This window comes from Seriola dumerili, unplaced genomic scaffold (assembly GCF_002260705.1).
Source record: "Seriola dumerili isolate Sdu_G_001 unplaced genomic scaffold, Sdu_1.0 BDQW01001888.1, whole genome shotgun sequence".
Classification (NCBI taxonomy): domain Eukaryota; kingdom Metazoa; phylum Chordata; class Actinopteri; order Carangiformes; family Carangidae; genus Seriola; species Seriola dumerili.
Window position 1 is genome coordinate 871894 of NW_019176143.1, and position 19877 is coordinate 891770.

Here is a 19877-nt window from a genome sequence, read left to right on the forward strand (position 1 = left end):
TGGACTTTTTCTTAACAAGTTCCATAAACTCTTCAAGCATTGCATGTTTTTCAGCCTCAACAAATCCTTCATTTAAAGAACCTAAATCTGCATTAGCTGTTAGCATTCAGATTAACGACATCCCAAATGCTGTGGATGGCACATACAAGCTGTACTGTCCTTTAAAATACAGTTTACATCTACAAATGCTTTTATAAACAGATGAAAACCACCTCCATGCATAGAGAAGGACACATGCATTAATGGGAACACATTCATCTTTTTTATTGAGTAAAAGACTGAATACAGCTGGTGTTACTGTTTCTCCCTGTATGTACATCCAAAACGGTGCAGCAGATCTTTTTCAGTGCGCCTGCATGCTCCAGTCCGTCTCTATAGCAACCCGCCTTAGTTACGCAGTCTCCTTTGCTCACCTGTGAGATGCCCAGCTGGGGCTTAATCAACCACTCAGATGTGATAAGGCATATTAGTTCATCAGCAGTTTAGCCATGTGCCTACAGTGTAAAAAATGACTAGAATACTGTCTGGAACAGATATATTACTAAGATTCATTGTATAAGGACAAAATGTTTGCACATTTATTCTGCAATAAATACCGAGCATATATATATATATATATATGTATATATAGAACACAATGTCAAATGTACAGGGACGTAATTAAAGTGTGAAACTTAGAGTGTGCACATACTGTATCTGGAGTAAGAAAATTTATTTAAGAAGGAGAGAGAAAACTGTTTATGTGCATCATCTGTGTGGGCGCAGGTGAGTACGAAGCTGCTGAACTTAAAGGGGTTGTGCGTGGATTATGTATCATGTGTTCTTCTTTCTCATATACAAACCAGCCTTTACGAGAGAATATTTACAACCTTCTCTTTCTGCATGTCTGTATCCAAGAATTTAAAGCTTCCAGTATCAAAACACAGTCACATTATATGTCGTATGTCATATTTCAATATATAATATATCGTGTAATATCCAGTTTATATATTTTTTCATAAAGAGTATAAAACACAGCTGAAGATGGAGATAGAGGATAGGTAGCATTTATGACGTCAGGATCTGATTGGCTGAGATTGAGTGACCTCACACCATGTTTACATGGAGTCAAAATCATGGTCGTTGGGCTCGATGACTTCGGGGGTCATGACCCTGCCCATGAAGAGGATGGACCCTGGAAGGACAAGAGACCGATATAAAGTCAAGTTAAAACACACATGGACAGACGTGCATCATAGCATTAAACATTTATCCAAGAGTAGGTATTATTAATGTAAAGCCAGCACACACAGACATATACATGGTTATATTTACTCTGGTGCTTGAACACTTTTGTATTTCCATTCACGGACACACACACACACACACACACACACACACACACACACACACACGGACACACACGGACACACACGGACACACACGGACACACACAGACACACACCTGTCCTTCTGTTTCTGATGACAAAGAAGAATGGGTGATCAGCCATGACCTGGGGGTACAGCACCAGAGTCCTGGTCAGAGCGATCATTCCTGAGAATGAGGGAGCAAGATAGAGGGATCATCAGTGTTATTAGCTGACAGAAGGGGGCAGTATTCTGTGAACCTCACGTTGACGTTGCCTCACGAGACCCACTCATACAAAGAAAAAGTTAGGTATGTAGTAATGTTAATGAAAAAGTGAAAAATGAAAAGTTTCAGTCTACCTGACCCAACGGCTCCCTCAGCCCCCTCCTCAGTCACCTCCAGGTAGGCCTTCTGCACCGCCTTCTCAATGTACAGGTCTTTACCATCTGGAAAATACACACACAAAAGCACATATCATCACCTTGCCATTTTAATTTACTGCATGTCAGTCAGTCTGAGAGTGAAATGACAATGTTGAGTCTAAACTGTATGCACGGCTCAGGGTACAGAGTATGCTGATGTAGAGTATAACCATTATTGGCAAAATCGGCAAATTATGGGGTCTCTTTTGAAAAGGATGATGTCTGCTCAGACAGAAAATCCTGAACAATTGTTTCCCTGATGGTTGATTTGCATTTCAAAATACCCTCTCTTATCTACCTACCTGCCAGAATAGACCATGTCCTCCGAGTACTCGTTGAGCTCAGGACGTTTTAGCTAGCACAAGATGTGCCGAAGTTCAGTACAGCCTGCAGATTGTATTTCACAATATAAAACTACTGTAGCTCTGCCTGATCAGTAAGAACAAGCTGTTTTGAAGTGTGTTGTTAATGAGCATGAAGGATATTAAGTTTTTTGCATTTAGTCAGATCCAGTTGTTTTCCATAAGGTTAGAGCATTTGAAGCTACTCATATAGGGATTTTTTACATCACATACCATTATTTTATTTTAGTTAGTTTTTCTATTCTATTTTTTACAGTATGTGTAATCTGCTTGGCTTTCAGTTTGCTTTAAAAGCAAAGTAGACCAACATACTTATGTCTCTGTATTTCTCTGGCTCTATACATATATATATTTGTCTCTCTCTCTCTGTATCTATTTTTACTGGATGATGTGACAGCTCTGACCTGCTCACTTGGTGCCAGTTACCTTGGTTACCTTCAAAAGTACCAGAGGCTACTTCACTGCAGCCAAGAAGCAGAAATACTGATGATACTTCTACATGCTAAACCCTTCCAGGAGTGTATTTCTCTCACCATTTGTGTCTATATTTTTGTGCTTAAAATAAGGTATGGGACAGGTGTGATGTATCACTTATATGTGGGTTTCCACACAGCAGAAGGTTACCTGTCATGGCGGAGAGATCAGCGTCGTTGGTGAAGATATTCTTTATTCCCAGCTCCTGCAGAGTGCTCCTCAGGTCAATCTTCTGCTCTACTTTGAACCTGAAAAGTGCAGTCACAAGTTTATGTTCATGTATGTATGTTTATGTTGCATGCACGTGTACAGTGGTTGTACATCTGTCTCTGTGTGTCTAACCCTCAATTATATAGGAAGATTAATAGTAAGGCCAACTTTATATTTTTAGAGGAAAAATTATCTGTTTAACAGGATATTATTTCAGGGTCCATCTCTGTGTGGCAGTAATTTAATTTCAACACTCCTAAATATACAGGAGCTAGCCGAATGTAAATGACATAATGTCTTATTTGTATATTTGCAGTGCAAGTGATTTAACTGCCTAAAAACAGCTACTCTGCCTTAAATATTTGTGGTAATGAAAAAGCTGTTTTATGAACCATTTTATAATCAACTTTAATCAAATCATACGGAGAGCTACAGTGATGCAGGATGCAATTTATGATGTAAAAAATGTACTGCTGCCGTTATGGTTCTTTCCACCTGCTAAATTGAAATTTATTCCAATGGCATTCTCCATTGGCTTTGGAATTCTGGGAATTGCAGGTAAAAAGTTCTTTAAGTAGTCACTACTTGATGTTCAAGTAACCAAGGCATGTTTCCAGCTACAGTGGGTACATAATACAACTTCTGAGACACAAAGGTGCCACAAACTGAAGATATTGTGCGAGCATGTGAGACTCGATATCATCAGTCCACTCCACCTATAAGTCTGAGTTGAGGGGTGTATGTGTTCTTGTCTATGAGTATGAATGCTTGTGTATGTAGGTGTATGTGTGTTGTGTGTGACATCTCTCACCTCGGGAGGTAGACTTCTACTTTCTGCCGTTTAACATTGTTGGCCCACTCCTCCAGCAACGGCGCTTTGATGATGGGCTCCAGTGAAGCCAGTGGCACCTCCTGTCGAGGCAGAACGATCATCATGGACATGTCCTCTCCTTCATAGGGCATCTCCAGTACCTGATACACACCACCGGCTTCCTGGGAGCCATCGCTGAACTCACCTGGTGAGGAAACAAAATACATTTAAAGATGTGTGCATACAAGTTTGCAAATACACCCCCCAATGTATCACTTATTGAGAGACAAAAGCATGCACATGCAAACATCTGTAAGAACTGATATGTTCTTAAGAAGTGATATTTTCATAGCTTTGGGATGAATCTTTAACACTTGTCCCTTGTATCTAGAAAACCCTTGGATAAAAATTGTAATCAAGACAAGGCAAGAAACATTTACTTTCATTAAGTGAGACAGCATTTCTTCGTCCTGATGAGATAATCCTTTTATACTCAAAACAAGTCCAACTAGATTTTCAATCTAAATATAAGGTTATCCCACTTACTAAGGTTTTTGCAGTGTGAGATGAAGCTTATAGTCAATTGAAAAGGGACAGATTTTGTGAGAGGAATTTGCCTTTTGAAGCTTCTTAAAAAAGGAAAATTATGACAAAAGGCTGATCATCCGTCATTAACTTAGCAGTCTGTGTAGTGGTTGCTGATGCAGAATGAGGCAACATTGCAGCAGAGAACGGGGTGTGGCGTCCCCAATAATTTTACTTCACCAACATGGTGGTGTTTCAAAATGAAAATGCAAACGCAAACCTTCTCCCCAAGGACATGTCCCTGTTCTGCGGCTCTCAAGCACACACATCCACACGTGCACGTACCATGCTCACCACACACCGGTTCACACATTCACCGATTTTCTTGATCCTTAGTGTTTGAGGATGAGTATGTGTGCCTCTGAACGTGATGTAGGAGTTTGCAAGTGTGCAATGTCACCACACATACAGACGCATACAACAAAATAACTGAAATGCACCAACATTAGTAGCAGTGTAGTGAGAATATGATGTAACTGTCTTTGGCAGAAGATCAGACAAAAAATGACTAAATGCAAAAAAGACAGACAGGAATCATTTAGATGTAACAGCATTGTAGCCAACCTGCAGGACTCCGTACAAACTGTCTTACACCTTACAGTGCTGGCAAAACACCAAGCGCACACACAGTACAGCCAACTCAGAACAGCCAGATAAGGACATAAAATGTCCTTAAAATATAAAAAGGTATAGAAAACCTATACAACTGATTTAGACTGGAAACCCAGATATTTGTGCATAGACAGATTAAGATACATAACAATAACCCAAAACATTACATTTAACAGCATTGGACACGAAAAATAAATTCCAGCAAGCAGAGCACATGTACAGTTAGTGCCAAAACAATTAATCGATTATTCAATCGATTAATTGTTTAAGTCATTTGTTTAGTAAAAATACAAAAACAAACAACAACAACAAAAAAAGGATTAAAACATGGTTCTGGCTTCTGAAATGTGAAAATGTCCTGCTTTTCTTTGTTGTATATGTTGTATTTGTTATTCTAACAAAACAAGCAATTTAAAGAGGTCATCTTGGTCTCTAGGAACTTCCGATGGGCATTTTTTTAAAACAATTTTTGGTGATTATACAACAATTAGTGAAATAATCAAAATAGTAATTTGCAGGTTAATCAATTGAGAAAACAGTTGTTACATGCAGCCCTACATACAAAACTATAGTATTTATTATTTCAGTAATTTGACCTCTTGAAAGGCTTTTTCCTTCCATTGAAACAAAAGAAAAGTGTGCTGTGATGTGCATGCTGTTTGTGAAAATTCAATGACAAAGTATTAAATTGCAGATAAGCAAAAAGAGAGATATTCCAGAGAAATTTGGAAATTCACAGTAACTTTACTACCCTAAAATGACACCAAATGTGTGAAAATCAGTGTAACAGCTGACAAAATATGACATCCTACTATACAATTAGAAGCAGACATTGATAAAACGAATGAAAAATACAAACTCAGTGGAAAGACAAGTGCTGTCTGTCCCACCAAGTGTCAGACTAGGTGTAGCAAAAGCTAATTTATATATTTGCATTGACATTTACTCATTTGGCAGATGCTTTTTTTATGTAAAGCAACTTACAAGTGGTAATATAGTACTACATGACTTAACACAGACTGTCAAAGTACCGCTAATGTTCTATGGCATTAACAAAATAGTCTTCAAAACACACTACTAAATCAAATAGACATATGAAACAAGTTTGTGCAAGTGAAGAGAATTTTAGCGGCAGAGCTCACTGAGCAGAAAAGTCGAGCCTTTCCTGGGAATAACACTCCAAATATGAATATTTTAGATCTAAGATTAACATTTTAAATAACCCCAGGAAATATGAGCTGAAATTCAAGGGCTCCAGAAAAAGAGCCACAAGTACATTTCACATGCAGCTCAACCTTACCGTAGTAGAAGTCTCCCTGTTGGTACATCATGAGCGTCTGGACTTCAGAGCCGTCATCCTTGCTGAAGGAAAAGGTTCTAGTGTTCTCTGGCCTGAACTGGTTTTTCCAAGAGCCTCTGAAGTAGACTGCGTTCACTAAGGTCAGGCGGGTCACGCTGCTGAAGTCCTCTGCTGATAGGAGCTCACGGATTTTACCTGGAGGGAGTGATTTGTACAGTGTATTACATTACTTTTCATTACCCTAAGGACGGCGCCCGCTGTGACGCAGCTTTTGAAGTTGTACACAAGGATAAGGACAGAGATTTGTACCACTGAGGGTTGGAAATGTATTCAGCAATTTTTGTTTTTGTACAAGATGGTGTGATCAAACAAGCAATGATGTAACTCCTTTGACAATGTTGCATGTAATTTTACAGTACGCAGGGATTGTAATAATTATATATTCATAACATCACCCTCCTTTCCTTTGCTGTCTTCATCCTTATCTTTCTCTCTCTTACACCCTCCCTCTCTCACTCACTCTCTGTATGATTTTCCACCCAGCTGTTGATCTGCTCGGCCACGGCTGCCGATTCGCTGAAGTCCACAGTTTCCACGTCGGCCCGGAAATACTTCCTCATCAGATGCAGGAACTCGGGGTTAAAGGTGACGCCTTCCTGCAGGAAGAGGCTGTTGGCAAATCGGATCACGTAGTGGGCGTCATCGTCCGACATAGCTGCTGTCAGGTTCTGGAGCAAAGAAAACTCCACACCTGGAGAACAGAACGACACACACACACACATTCATACTAGGTGCTGATGTGCATTCACCTTTGTTTTACAAGGTGGTTTTAAAATTGAATTACTTTAAGATCCATACATTGTTTTTCTTGTTAACAACAGCACAGCAATAAAAAAAAATTCTAATCGTATGAATTTAAAATGCACATAAGTAAGTAAGCATGGCCCTTTCTTCGCAAACGTTTGAACCACATCTTATATATGTTGCTGCTAAGATCTCATGTTCAAATAGAGGCACAAATTGGAATCTTATTTCAATAAATTGGAATTTATCATGTTTTTTCAAGTGTCCTCTTACTATTATTCTATCCATACACATTTCAAAAAGGTCCTATCTCGGGTCATTCAGCTTTTTATTTCAGTGTATAAAGTGTACAAGTTTTAAATATATAACAGATGTGTTTACCTTGTAAAACGGTGAAAGACATCACAAAGTCAATGAATTAATTACTATATCTTATAAAATGGAAATTGTACCTGGCTTTTGACTGCTTGAGCATATACTGTAGGTTACTACCAAATTTAAATAGGAATTAGGAATTAAACACCCACATGTAGTGAATAAATATGCAGGTTATCAGCCACTTGGCAAATCTATGCAAATTGAATTTTAGCTGGGATGCAACAGTGCCTAATAGTGTAAGTGTTAGGGCATGTCCATCTGCAGCATGTGCATGTTTTTGTGTATGAGCCTGTTGTTAAGATCAATTCACACAATTATATTACAATGGCAATTTGATATAGACATATCGGTAATCACAAGAGAGACATTAAAAACAAGATTAAACAAGAAACTGCCAAGATGGTTTTTAGTCCTTATGATACGTCAAGCTCCAAAAATGCTGGATCCTACATTTGCCATAAAGTTATAGGATAGCATCTTTCATTACCCCATCCTAAATGTCAGCACAATTCTCTTCTAATTTGTAATAAAAACTTTATGCTAGAAATTTCATGTCTCAAGTCCAAGCCAAGATGACCCTGGCAACATCTTCAGGGTTATTTATTCAACCTTTAGAAAGCTCTCTTCCAGAACTACAAAAGATGTGTAGTCAACGTGTAGAAGTGTATTAAATGGGTTGAGTGCCCCTTTAATTAAATGTGTGTTTTGTAAAAAATAAAAAAAAAAAAAAAAAAAAAAAAAATCAATTTGGATCCAACTTCTCCTTCACTCACCACTGACCCTGATGTCAGTGAACCTGTGTTTATGAATATGTGTCTCACCTGGCAGCAGGTGGCTGAATCCTACAGCCTGTCGGATCTCCTCCAGCGAAGCCCCTCTGGCCCCGAGCTCCACCATGCCCAGGGCCACAGCCACGCTCAGCGGGGAAAAGATGATGTTGTCCTGACCCCCCGCCGCCTGCAGCTGGTGGTACAGTCTGACCGAGAACTCTGATGTAGTGTCCTCCGGAATGTCCGCCGCCCAGCAACCGTAGCCCGGCAACAGGATGGAGAGGAGGAGGAGCGGGGACAAAATGTCCAGGATCAACATCGCAGCACAGACCACAGATAGCTGAGCAACAGAAGGATGTATGGAAAGGAAAGGGTAGGATGGGAAGAAAAATAAGAGAAAGAGGAAGAGAGAGAGAGATAGTGAAGAAAAAGGGGGAAAAAAAGGATGGGAAGTGAATGAGGCAAAGAGGGAGGAAAATATGTTAGGAGGAAAGACAAAAAGATGGATGGATGGGGACAAAGGGTTAAAGAACAGGAAATGAGTGATTGGAGAGATGAAAGGGGGGTGGGCAAGCAGAGAGGTGTGGAAGGAGGGAAAATAGATGTGGATGGAGGGAAGACAAGATGAAAGAGAAAAAAAATGATTTTGGGAGGGATGTAGCCAAAAGTAGAGAGAGGGGGATTGCAGAGGGGAGGGATGGGGAGAGAAAGAGAGAGATGGAGATAAAGGTAGAGAAGATTATTGCGTAAGGCAGAAAAAGAGATGAAGGACAAGAGGATTTTGGAAAGGAGAGAGACAGAGATGAAAGTAGAGAGAGCAGGGATGTGGGATGATGAAAAGAGAGCCAGAGAGAAAACATCTGTCAGTCAAAGTAATGCATTGATAAAAAAAAACAGCCAGTAACAAATTTTACTTTTTAGCTGAAGTAAAGTTATAAATGCAAAGAGGACTCTTCTCTAATTATCATAAAGATTCTGTTAAATACTGGAAAACTGCTTATCTTGTGCTGTAAAGCGAAAGAGTGGGGCAATTTCACAGAAAAAAAAAAACAAAAAAAAAAAACAGTAACACATTCAAATGAGTTTCAATGTATGGGGAAAGGGTCAAGGAAGACGTAGAAAAAGGAAAACAAGTAAGAGAAAACGGAATATACAACCTAAGAGTTAAAACTAGTTGTGCACTGTTACAGAAACAACAAATAGAAAGAGACTTAGAGAGAGAGAGAGAATGAGACTGAGAAGCAGAGAGACAGTATATCACCAACAAGAATGTGCAGTAAGTACAGCTGTACTGCTTACTGCATTCAGTATTGCTGTTCAGAGCACATCTGCTAAATGAGCTCATACATATTTCATGGCCATTCTTATCATCTTGAGTTAAATCAGATTCTTTCCTTCAAAATCTGCTTTGCTCTGTGTGTGTGTGTAGTTGAGCCTTTGTATAAGAATGGACGAGTTTCTGTCTGTCTGTACAGAATGACTGATTACGAAGAGGCCTTTACCTCCCCCTACCCTCCATCCTTCCCCTCATCTTTCCATGCCGCCACGCTTCTCGCCTCCTTTTTCATCTCCCTCTCGTCCATATGTTATCTTTCCTCACCAATCTCCTCCACACTCTCACCTCCTTTTCTTGCCTTTTCTGTCTCTTTAACCCTTCTTTTATACCTTTTAAAATGACAAGGAATGTACACACACACACACACACACACACACACACACACACACACACACACACACACACACACACACACACTGCACCATCGCTCTGGTGCTGTTGTTGCCAGGCAACATTGTTTTCTGCTGCCCAAACAGAAAAAGAGAGTCAATGATATATAGAAAAAAGAAAGAGAAAGATGACGAGTTGAGAGAGAGTGATATGGAGTGATAAATAACACATAGACATTTGTTTTGTTGTGTCTCTCTGCTGTGCTGTTGTCCTCGTGCAGTTTGTATAAAGGATTCAATTAGCAGTCCCATGCAGGGCTGGAATCTGCTGGCTGCTACTGTATGTGTGAGACGGCAGGTGACTGTGGTGTCAACAACATTAACAATGGGCAGCAGCCAGAAAATTAGTGCCCCATCCTGTTGTGTAGTGCCCTTTCCTCTGCTCTGCTCTGCCAAAGTGACAAACAATTTACCTTCCCAAAATAAACCAGTTCGACCCTGGGGCGTGCATGATTTAAAATCTGCTCTATTTTTCTTACTGTCATCGAATCCCACGAAAAGACTATGACCAACAATAAACTCCTTCTAACAAGTGTTGTCCAAAGCCTGGTATGGCTTATTCCTCCCTGCTACACACCTTCATTGTTGTCTAAAATCTATTAAAATCATACAAATTAACCACATTGTTGTGTTGTGTGACAGTCTCCTTCATTAATATGAACATGGCTACTATTTAGACTCAGTCTTACATTACACTGTTCAGCTGTTGTAAATATTCACTACAGCACCATATCTGCAGCTGTATATTTGCTTCAAGTACAGTGCACAGCTGTTTTTGGAAATGATCTAGCCTGAAAATACCAGATTACATGTTATATGTTAAACGAACACTATGATATGATATGTACAATATATATATGTTCATATGAATGATTCAAAGATTTACAGATTCAGTAGGAACGAATGGTCTTGGGAGTGAGTGTAAAAACAGCGTAGGGACATCAGAAAGCATTGAGAAATGGACACAGTGTAGGTTTTGGTGTTTTTATGGACTTAAAAATAAAGATTTTTGCCAGCCTTATCCTTCATGACTGAACAGGCAGAGTGGGCCGTCCCTTCTCGTGTTCTACAATGAACTGCGGTTACTATATAAGCTTTTAAATATGACTCATCATTCTCTTGCAAACCACACATAACCACACGCCACTTCCACTTTACGTCCCCCTAAACTGACAATCGAGATCTCATCATGTTTGTTCTCCATCCATAAGTATTCTGACAAATTGCTTTTGACAACCGCCTGCTGGATTTGCATCTGCTTGGGTCAACGAATGGAAATGTATTTCCGTTCACAAAGCTTCTTCACATCGAAAGGATTCACACAGCACTTGGGTTTTATTGTCCATGTATCCAAATATGTGACTTATTACCTCATGATCAGATCTCCAGTTTTTGAGATTTGCATTGTTTTTCAAATCCAATGAAAGCCAACAATTAATTGATCCTAATAACATATACTGCCTATAATATATCATATAATAATAATAATAATAATAATAATGATGATAAGAAGAAATATTGTAAGATGTTTCATTTGATCAAATATTAAGTAGGCAGGCTAAAGCTTTGGAAATAATGCCCAACTTTAAATAGTTAACCAGAAAAATCAAGTGACACACGAGGGCACAGACCTGATATATTGCTGTTAATGTACCGTTAGTCACGTGCGTTCACCTGCTCTCACATGTCGTGCTGTGAGTCAGACATTCCGGAGAGAGAGTGTGAGAGAGATCCAGAGAGAGTAAGAAAGGCTGAGGGAAAGGAGGGGGCGGCTGGCAGAGATGTAAATGGAGGTAATGTTCCTGACCTTCTGAGCTGTGGGAGCTGAACTTTTCTGAGACAGACTGCCCTGCTCTCTGTAAGGAAAGACCCAGCCATGCAGTTAAGCCAGGGAAAGTAGTGTGGAGTTTGGCTGTGTGTGCACCTGCGCGTGTGTGTCTGTGTGCAAGTGTGCATGTGTGAGTGCATAATAACACCATGGGTGGCTGGCTTTTACTTGTAACGGTGACACCATTCTGACCTTTTGAGTTGTGGCACGCTGTCTGCAAGGGGATCCCACACTTTGCCAGTTTGGCCATTGATGACTATGAGCCCAACTTTAGCTACGATCTACTCAGGTGGGTTTCCCAGCATGCCTCCCAGGTAAGCGGGGAAACACAACACCTGGCTATTAAATGTTCTCTCGTGACTGAAAGAAGTGAATATGTCAGAAAATCTCTCATGGTTTGAGTTGCAAGAGTTTAATCCTGACAACTTCATTAATTCCATGCAATTAAACTCACTGGCCTTTAAAAAGCAGCCTTTAATCTCTCGGTGTAATCGTAATTCTCAGACAAAATAGATCGGCATTTGACATTTTCGACAATTAAATCGTGACGTCATCCAAATCCACAGCACGCACGTTAATCCTTACTGCCATTTAAACCCAACACCTTGAGACGGCGCGCTTCGGAGGCCAGGGGGAATTTATTAAACATGAACATCCTCATTCATGGTTCAAATCCACGAGTTACACACACACACACACACACACACACACACACACACACACACACACACACACACACACACACACACACACACACACACACACACACACACACACTTCCACATACACTTCCAAGCCAAGGTTACCAAGGCAACTGCAAGTGATGGACATTTTTCGTTTTGCCAAGCTGACAGAAAGAATTTTTACCCTTAAAAGATACAGTATCTTCCTCCTTCCACATAGGCAGATAAACTCTCTTTCCTCCTTTCATACACCACTCAGCATTTCCTGTCTCACATAACCCCTCTCTTTGCAAGAACTCTTCACGCCAGCTCCAGTTCTGTCACTTAATGCACTCGCTGACATTGTCTTTGCACAAACACACACACACACACACACACAGAAATACACACACACACCGTACACCGACTCTGCTCAGTAATTTTGCAAAAACAAGGCAAGCTCCTGCTTTTCTTCTTTTACTCTGGAAGTGATCTCTATGGAGCTGCAGCTAAGTCTCCCAGCAGCATCTCCTTCTCCAGCTCAAATCACAGGACACTGGTTCACTTCGGCTAAATACACTTCCACACTGCTGAAGCTCATAGGTGCTTTGATGAATTCTATGAAAGTGCTAACATCTCATTTCATCAAGGCCTATCCCTCTGGGAGTAAACTGCAGAGAATCATGTCTATCATTATCTCCATGACCGTAAAACCATCAGCCGCGGACACACTGTTAGAAATGGCACGGTTATCTGGCATGATTTCACCATGAATATGTCTAACTTATAAAGGGTTTTGCAATACAGAGATAACAGAGTCTGTTTATCATTCATGAGTTTGAGTTTCAAGTTTTCCTCGGAGGCACCACAGCAGCCGCTCTCTACATATTGTTCTGATCTTGAACTGAGTGAAACGCAAGAAAAAACACATGCACGCTCACACTGAAAATGATCAAACATACATGAACCTTCCATCATGGGTCTCAAATCACTCATGTCTCTGTGAGTGTCTCGCTCTCACTATTTGATTAGATACTAGTCTCTCACCTCTTGCTCACCCGGATGATGCGGAGACTCTCAAGGCAGAAAATTTACACAGGGAGGCTGGAATAAAGCTCATCAGTGGGCAGGGCCTTTAACTCTATTGCAGTCCAGGAGAAAGAAGGCACTGTACTCCTATGGCAGAAGGGGACTTCCATTACTGTGAACAATAAAGGGGATCCAATGCATCAGTCAAGTTGTCTGCTCTGCTCTGCTCACGCCCCTGATTTGCACCTAGTGTTGCGCCCAGGCAACAGTAGCTACTTGGCTGAGTGGCTAGTGATGCATCCTATTCCAGAAGTGAATTTTTGTAAAAGATAATGTAACAGTTTTATCTGTGGGTTGACTGTACTACAAATTTATTTGTGCATGAGCCCAACTATTCACACCACTATCATATTCATTGCTAAGGTGCCTATTGATGTGATTTACGTGTCTGGTTTACCTGTCTGGAGCAAGCAATGTTAAAGCACTCAGGAGGGGATAATCCTATTGTGTAGTTTTAAACTGCAATGGATGAGAAAATCCATTACAGCAAAAATGTGATGGTAGAATTGCAAAATGCAGCAGAATGAGAATAAATGTGGTCAGAATTAAAGTTTTACTTTTCATTTATAATTAAATGATAATTATTAATTAACCACTGTGCCTTTTGAACATAATTCTGTAGAGGTAACATTATTTTACACTGTGCATGTTAATCATTTTGACAAAAGGTTTTAACGTCTTCAAAAGCAGTGCGCAACTGCTCCCCCAGAGCAAAGATTACTGCTACCATATTCACACATCTTTTTTTCTATTTCAAGTATAAAAACTCTGTTGTGGGAGAGAACAAAACAATTTTATTGTCTGTCTTTAAAGCAATTCCTGAATAACCAATATGTGTCTTCAGTGAATCACTTTTTAATTAAACTGTAAATCTTGGAATAAAATGTAAGTTTCATCACCAAAGAAGCCTGAAGATCAGAACAGTAAACTAGGCCATTTATGTACCAGCCGACCCAAGGCGACTGTACTTTTTCAGTGTTGATACGAATGGTGAAGCTTAATTTTGTTGCTCGTGTTTAATTAACAAGACTCTCTTACACTACACGAAGACTAGACACAGACATTTACACTCAACATAGAGGGAAACGCAGGTATTACAAACAAGACTAATGATGGCTCTTTTCTATCTGAGCGTCAGACATGGCAGTGTGACAGTGAGCCAGCATGCACAGTACCAGAAACAGCACCTGAAACTGAACCAGCTTAATGGAATCCAGCCATCATTCATTTATTATTTACACCTATGCTTTGCCTTCTGTGAAATGTCAAAATGTCCTCTGTGAAAAAGCTTTGACCAGGTGTCAACGGCAATTTTGACACCGATGGAGGTATAAAAGGTAACCAGCTGCCAGTGGTTATCCCTACACCAGCTACTGGTTGAAAAGACTTCTACTTCATCACAGCTAACACAAACATTATTTCAGGCTGGTTAAATTTGATCTAAGATCGAGCTGGCTCGGGCCAGATCAGATTCCACTGGACGATAAAATCCAAGGGGATTCACTGAGTAAAGTAGAAGCTGTTTCTCCAGTGACTTCAGGATTGGCTCATTTACAGCATTTCATTTATAAATTGGCCAATTCAATTAATTAAATGTCCTCATGCATTAGAAATTATAATCAAGTGTGAAATGTTTTATAGATATAATTTTTTTTTTCTGTAATTGAGAAGGCAACACAAGATATGTGCTGCAACACACAGGGCCACTGGTGGAGGGAGGAACCCTGATTGATTCAAGAGGCTCAGAGCTGAAGAACTAAAATTCTACAGTACATTTTTAACAGTATCACTAGGGACTGTTTGATTTGCAAAGTAACCCCTTAGCTTTCTGGATTTCAGGCACACCCACAACAATGGTACAACACTGGGGGTTTGTGGTGCTTTTTGTGGGTGTAGAAAAAGTCCATTAGCACCTGTGAAACTTGCACCCATTAAACAAAACAAAGCATCAATACTGGACACTGTGCTTAGTAGCTGCCAGCTGAGTGCACCCGTAGAAATTGCTAACAGATGAGGTTCTGCTTTTTCTATGATTAACACACATAGTATATCTAATGTCTTGTCATATGACAAGAACTATTTTTTGACACATGCAATTTAAGACTTAAAAAAGCCTAATTACACAGTGAGCCCTGTCATATGACTGATTATCACTGTTCTACATTTAAATTTGAACTCTGCAGTTTATATCCATTCCAGTGGCAGACAAAATTACCTATCTACAGCCCATCCTCAGCTCACTACCTCAGCTCATTCAACCTCTTGTTAGAAAATGACATAATGTGCTATGGAACCTGCCTGAAGTCCCAGGATGCTCACTGTACACTCCACAGAGGGCAAACAAAGGTTAACAACCCTTTATTAATCCCTGCTAACAGAGACACCCAGAGGGAGAGAGAGATAAAGAGGTAAAGAGACAGACAAAGAGAAAGAAGAAGAAGAAGAAGAAGAAGAAGAAGAAGAAGAAGAAGAAGAAGAAGAAGAAGAAGAAGAAAAGGCAAGCAGACGCAGTAACCATCAAAAACAAGGAAGATATGTAGATAGAGAATTATAAAAAGAGAGAAAGACACAAATAAAGACAAGTAGACAGACGGACAGAGAGAGACAGAGAAGAGAATTGAAGATGGAAGCTTCCATGCAGATTCCAGCTCTGACTCTGAGCCAATGTTATCGAACAACCCCCTGCGTAGCATGGCAAGATGGTTGACTGCTCCCCACACTCTGCCAAGACACACTCAACAGCATCTCTTTCCTTTCTCTGTATCAGAAAAAGACACACACACACACACACACACACACACACACACACACACACACAACAGCACACACACACACACACACACACACAGCGCTGTGGGAACGCAAGTTAGGAGATTTGAGCTGTAATTGGATCGGCCTCTATTTGGGGTCAGCGGTAAAAGTGAAAAGACTGGAAGGTTTTTTCAAATGGACTAAAGACCAGGGATACACTGGAGCACAGCAAAGGTCACTATCAACCAGTCCTTTGGGGGAAGTGTGTGCACAGGTGTGGGTGTGTGTGTTTTTGGAGGGGTAACAGAGGTAGGCTAAGAGAAAGGGGGGGGGGGGGGGGATTGAGAGAGACAATGACGGTTACAAGTGAGACAATTAGGAGAATAATTCAACTTGATTTGGTATTTGAGGCGTAGAATTTGAGCAAGGGGAAAACATGGGTATCACTTCAACCATTTCACTGTCCTCCTCGCAGAGATCTGTCGCTCTCTCTCTCAACGTCACTGCTCAACACTTAGTCCACCCTTCAATGCCACCAATCAATCGACCGATCGATTCCAGGGTACATGTGTGTGAAAGGTTGAAATATATGCAGTAGAACTGCACTACATTTCGCTTAAATTTCTACAATCTTGAGTAGAGTTTTGTAGAGAAATTTAATATCCACCACCTGCAAAGATAACTCAGTAGTTTAGCTGACATTATCAGATTATATATTCTATATTTTAGGTTTCTTTTCTGATTTTATATACATATTTTTTCCAACATGGGTGTATTTTTTGTATGATGCAGTTTTGCTATCTAATTCAAAAAGTAATTCATTTCCATTTTGTGATTTCCACTCCTTCTCTGTAACTCCTGACCCTTTTCTCTGTGCTCTCATCCTCCTATCTGGCCAGGTATAAACTAATCCCCTGTGTCTTTGCTGCAGCAGAATGTGCAGGGGACAAATCTGCTGCCTGTGTGTGTGTGTGTGTGTGTGTGTGCACGGATGGTGTGCCTCAGTGTGTGAGTTTATTTAGAAAGTGAAGGGAAAGAAACTGCTCAAATTTTATTTACCCACCTTTCTCTATGTTTCTAATTAGTTATTGTAAATTCGCTAAATAATTTAAACTGTCACAGTATTTTTGTGTGTCTTTTTCATGCGTTTCAATTCGATTTCTGGAAGACAAATAAGCAGTTTTTTCCATGCTGATCTCTGCCAGCCTTTTGTTCTACTCCGTCCTCAGTAAATTCAGTAACCACGGGTGAAAATGTATTTCAGGACAAAGACGGATTAAACTTGATTTTTTTTTTTCTCTCCCAGTTGATACGGCTGCACATAACAGGCTTGATTCTAGCTTGAGAAATATACAGATGCCACCAATCAATCCACAGATCGATTACATTATAGAGTAGACAACTGCAGATCCCCCCGTATTCTCACAGCAGAATATGTACCTGACAGAAACACATCAACACTCCGGCACATAGATTTGGAAGGTTACAAACATGCACCCTCAGCACATGCACGCTGCACAGAGCTTCTCCCTTCCCCGCTCGTTTTGTTTCGCTAGGCTGATTTGAAAGACATTTAATTATTGAAACACAATTAATGCAGTTCTCCCTGGGAATAGGCAGAACACACACACACACACACACACAGAAAGGCATGGGGAGGAAACAGCAGGCTACACACCAGCAGAGATTAACCGGTGATTCACATGCATATGCGATTAATACATTTAGATTATGACCGAAAGGGATACTTTTTTTTCGAAATATGGAGCTGCTACAACTGTGGGCCTCAATGAGGATTTAGGAGGTCATTATCTAAGTTGCAGAGATAAAGAGATCATAAATGGATTGAGTGAATGAGACTTGTGAAACACTACATTGTTTATTATTGACCATGGTTTGGTATTACAAATATCATATTAAAAAAGCTATTTGACAATGGACAACTTTGGAAAAAAAACATTATATTCGTATAAGGATTTATAGAGTGTTTGTAATGCAAAATGATCTAAACATAAAGACATTAGTGGTAAAACTGTGATGGCAACCTACAAAAACTGGTGTATACATATATTTTTTTATTTGTTTTTCTCTGGTATTTATATATCTGGAATGTTTAACCTTTTCTATACACTAGGCTATATAATTCCTGTGATTTAACGTGAAGTGCAAAATACACCATAATATTATAATTTTGTATTAAAAGAGATGGATCTCAGAGAAGCTACCTGAACCAGCTGTAGGCTCTGCTCCTTCATGAACATGAACATACACACACACACACACACACACACACACACAGACCTGCATGAAGGAATAACAAGTGGTGTGTTTGTGTGTGGGGTGGGGATAGGGTAGGACCATACTACAATCTGCCTCATTAATTCACACACATTCACTCACTGCGCCTATGCCAGTATTTCAAGGACAAGAAGCACACCGCAATGCCTGAGCTGGTTTCAGTAAAAAACAAAACAAAACAAAACAACAACAACAACAACAACAACAATAAAAACAACAAAAACAAACAATACATCGTAGACCACCGACAAAAATTAAGCAAACCTGGGTGGTGGACAAGCGGGTAACGGCTTTAATCAATAGGCTTAAGAAATATAAGCTATTTGGCTCCAGTGTGCGTCTCCACCCGCCCCCTTATCAAGAGCCCACACATGTTGATTATAGGATCAAAGTCCTTTAATACTATTCCAAAAAAATACCTATTACACCTACACATTCCTACACCTTCATAAAAAAAATATTCTACGAAAAACTCAGAAATTAGACATTTCATATGGGAGATCTTGCAAAAGCTGATCAGCCGAGGTTTCTCGACCAAACAGGTTATTCACATAAACCAGTACAGGGTTTATGAGTGAACCAGCTGTAGGTTATTGCATGAAACGGCTCTTACCAATAAACGGTGCACGGCAGGGATGGATGGATGGATAGATGTGTGCGGTCTCTCTATGCTGCTCTCCTCCGGCGCCGCAGCTCACTGCCTGTTCATTTGCCGCAGACCCCGCCCCCTCCACACCAATTGGCCCAATGAACGTCGACCAAAGATTGTCGATGTGAAACGAAATAATCCCTCCCTCCGATTTCCTTCTTTGCTTAGCCGAGTATTAAATTTACTTTACCATTATCATATAGGGTAAATGTTTTCGACTCCCAGTCCCCCGGCCTCATGCTTTGTGAGTCACTGAAATTGTGTCACAGATATATCGAGTTGTACGGCCCAATATTTTAATGCACCTGTCTGAATTTGACGTTCCTCTAGCTTTGTAACATGCCTGACATTAGCTCTCTCCCACCTAGTGAGCCTTTCTGTAGTTACATTCGTTTGAATATTCTTAATCCCTTTGCAATTTAGTTAGTTTTTAGCTGTTTATATGTAAAGCTAACTGACCATAGTTGCCATTGGTAGAGAACTATCTTGACCTACACTGCAACCGTTAATTTCGTTCTCTGCTAATTAACTAGCTTATTTTTGCACTTATTTTAACTCTTAGCTTATTTTCTTTATCCAACTGAAGACGTGTTTATTTAGTATGTTTTTTTTTAAAGTGGGACACAGCTAAATACTCGTACTTGCCTCCATCAACAAAAGCGTCGCAAAGGTTAAAAAAAAAAAAAAATTACCTGCACCTGTTTGGGATTTGAAGTCTATTCTGGTGGCCATTACAATTACAAAACATTAAGGACGCTTTTCGAAAGAACTACAGGCAGCCACTCCGCTCTCGACACCG

General features: G+C 40.1%; 1 protein-coding gene across 2 annotated transcripts; it reads right to left on the reverse strand.

Moving 5' to 3' along the window:
* Nucleotides 1-239: 239 nt before the first annotated feature.
* Nucleotides 240-19216, reverse strand: serpini1 (serpin family I member 1). 2 transcript variants are annotated; one of them, XM_022768911.1, is made up of 9 exons: nucleotides 19043-19213; nucleotides 8128-8416; nucleotides 6645-6875; nucleotides 6125-6319; nucleotides 3628-3832; nucleotides 2757-2854; nucleotides 1708-1794; nucleotides 1445-1534; nucleotides 240-1174 (listed from the first exon to the last, which is right to left on the reverse strand). In XM_022768911.1, the coding sequence occupies exons 2-9, from the start codon at nucleotides 8393-8395 to the stop codon at nucleotides 1098-1100; spliced, it is 1251 nt and encodes a 416-aa protein (XP_022624632.1). In that variant the 5' UTR covers nucleotides 8396-8416; nucleotides 19043-19213; the 3' UTR covers nucleotides 240-1097. The 2 variants fall into 2 exon arrangements, with proteins under 2 accessions (XP_022624632.1, XP_022624633.1); XM_022768912.1 differs by lacking the exon at nucleotides 1445-1534 and having other exon boundaries at nucleotides 19043-19216.
* Nucleotides 19217-19877: the final 661 nt, after the last annotated feature.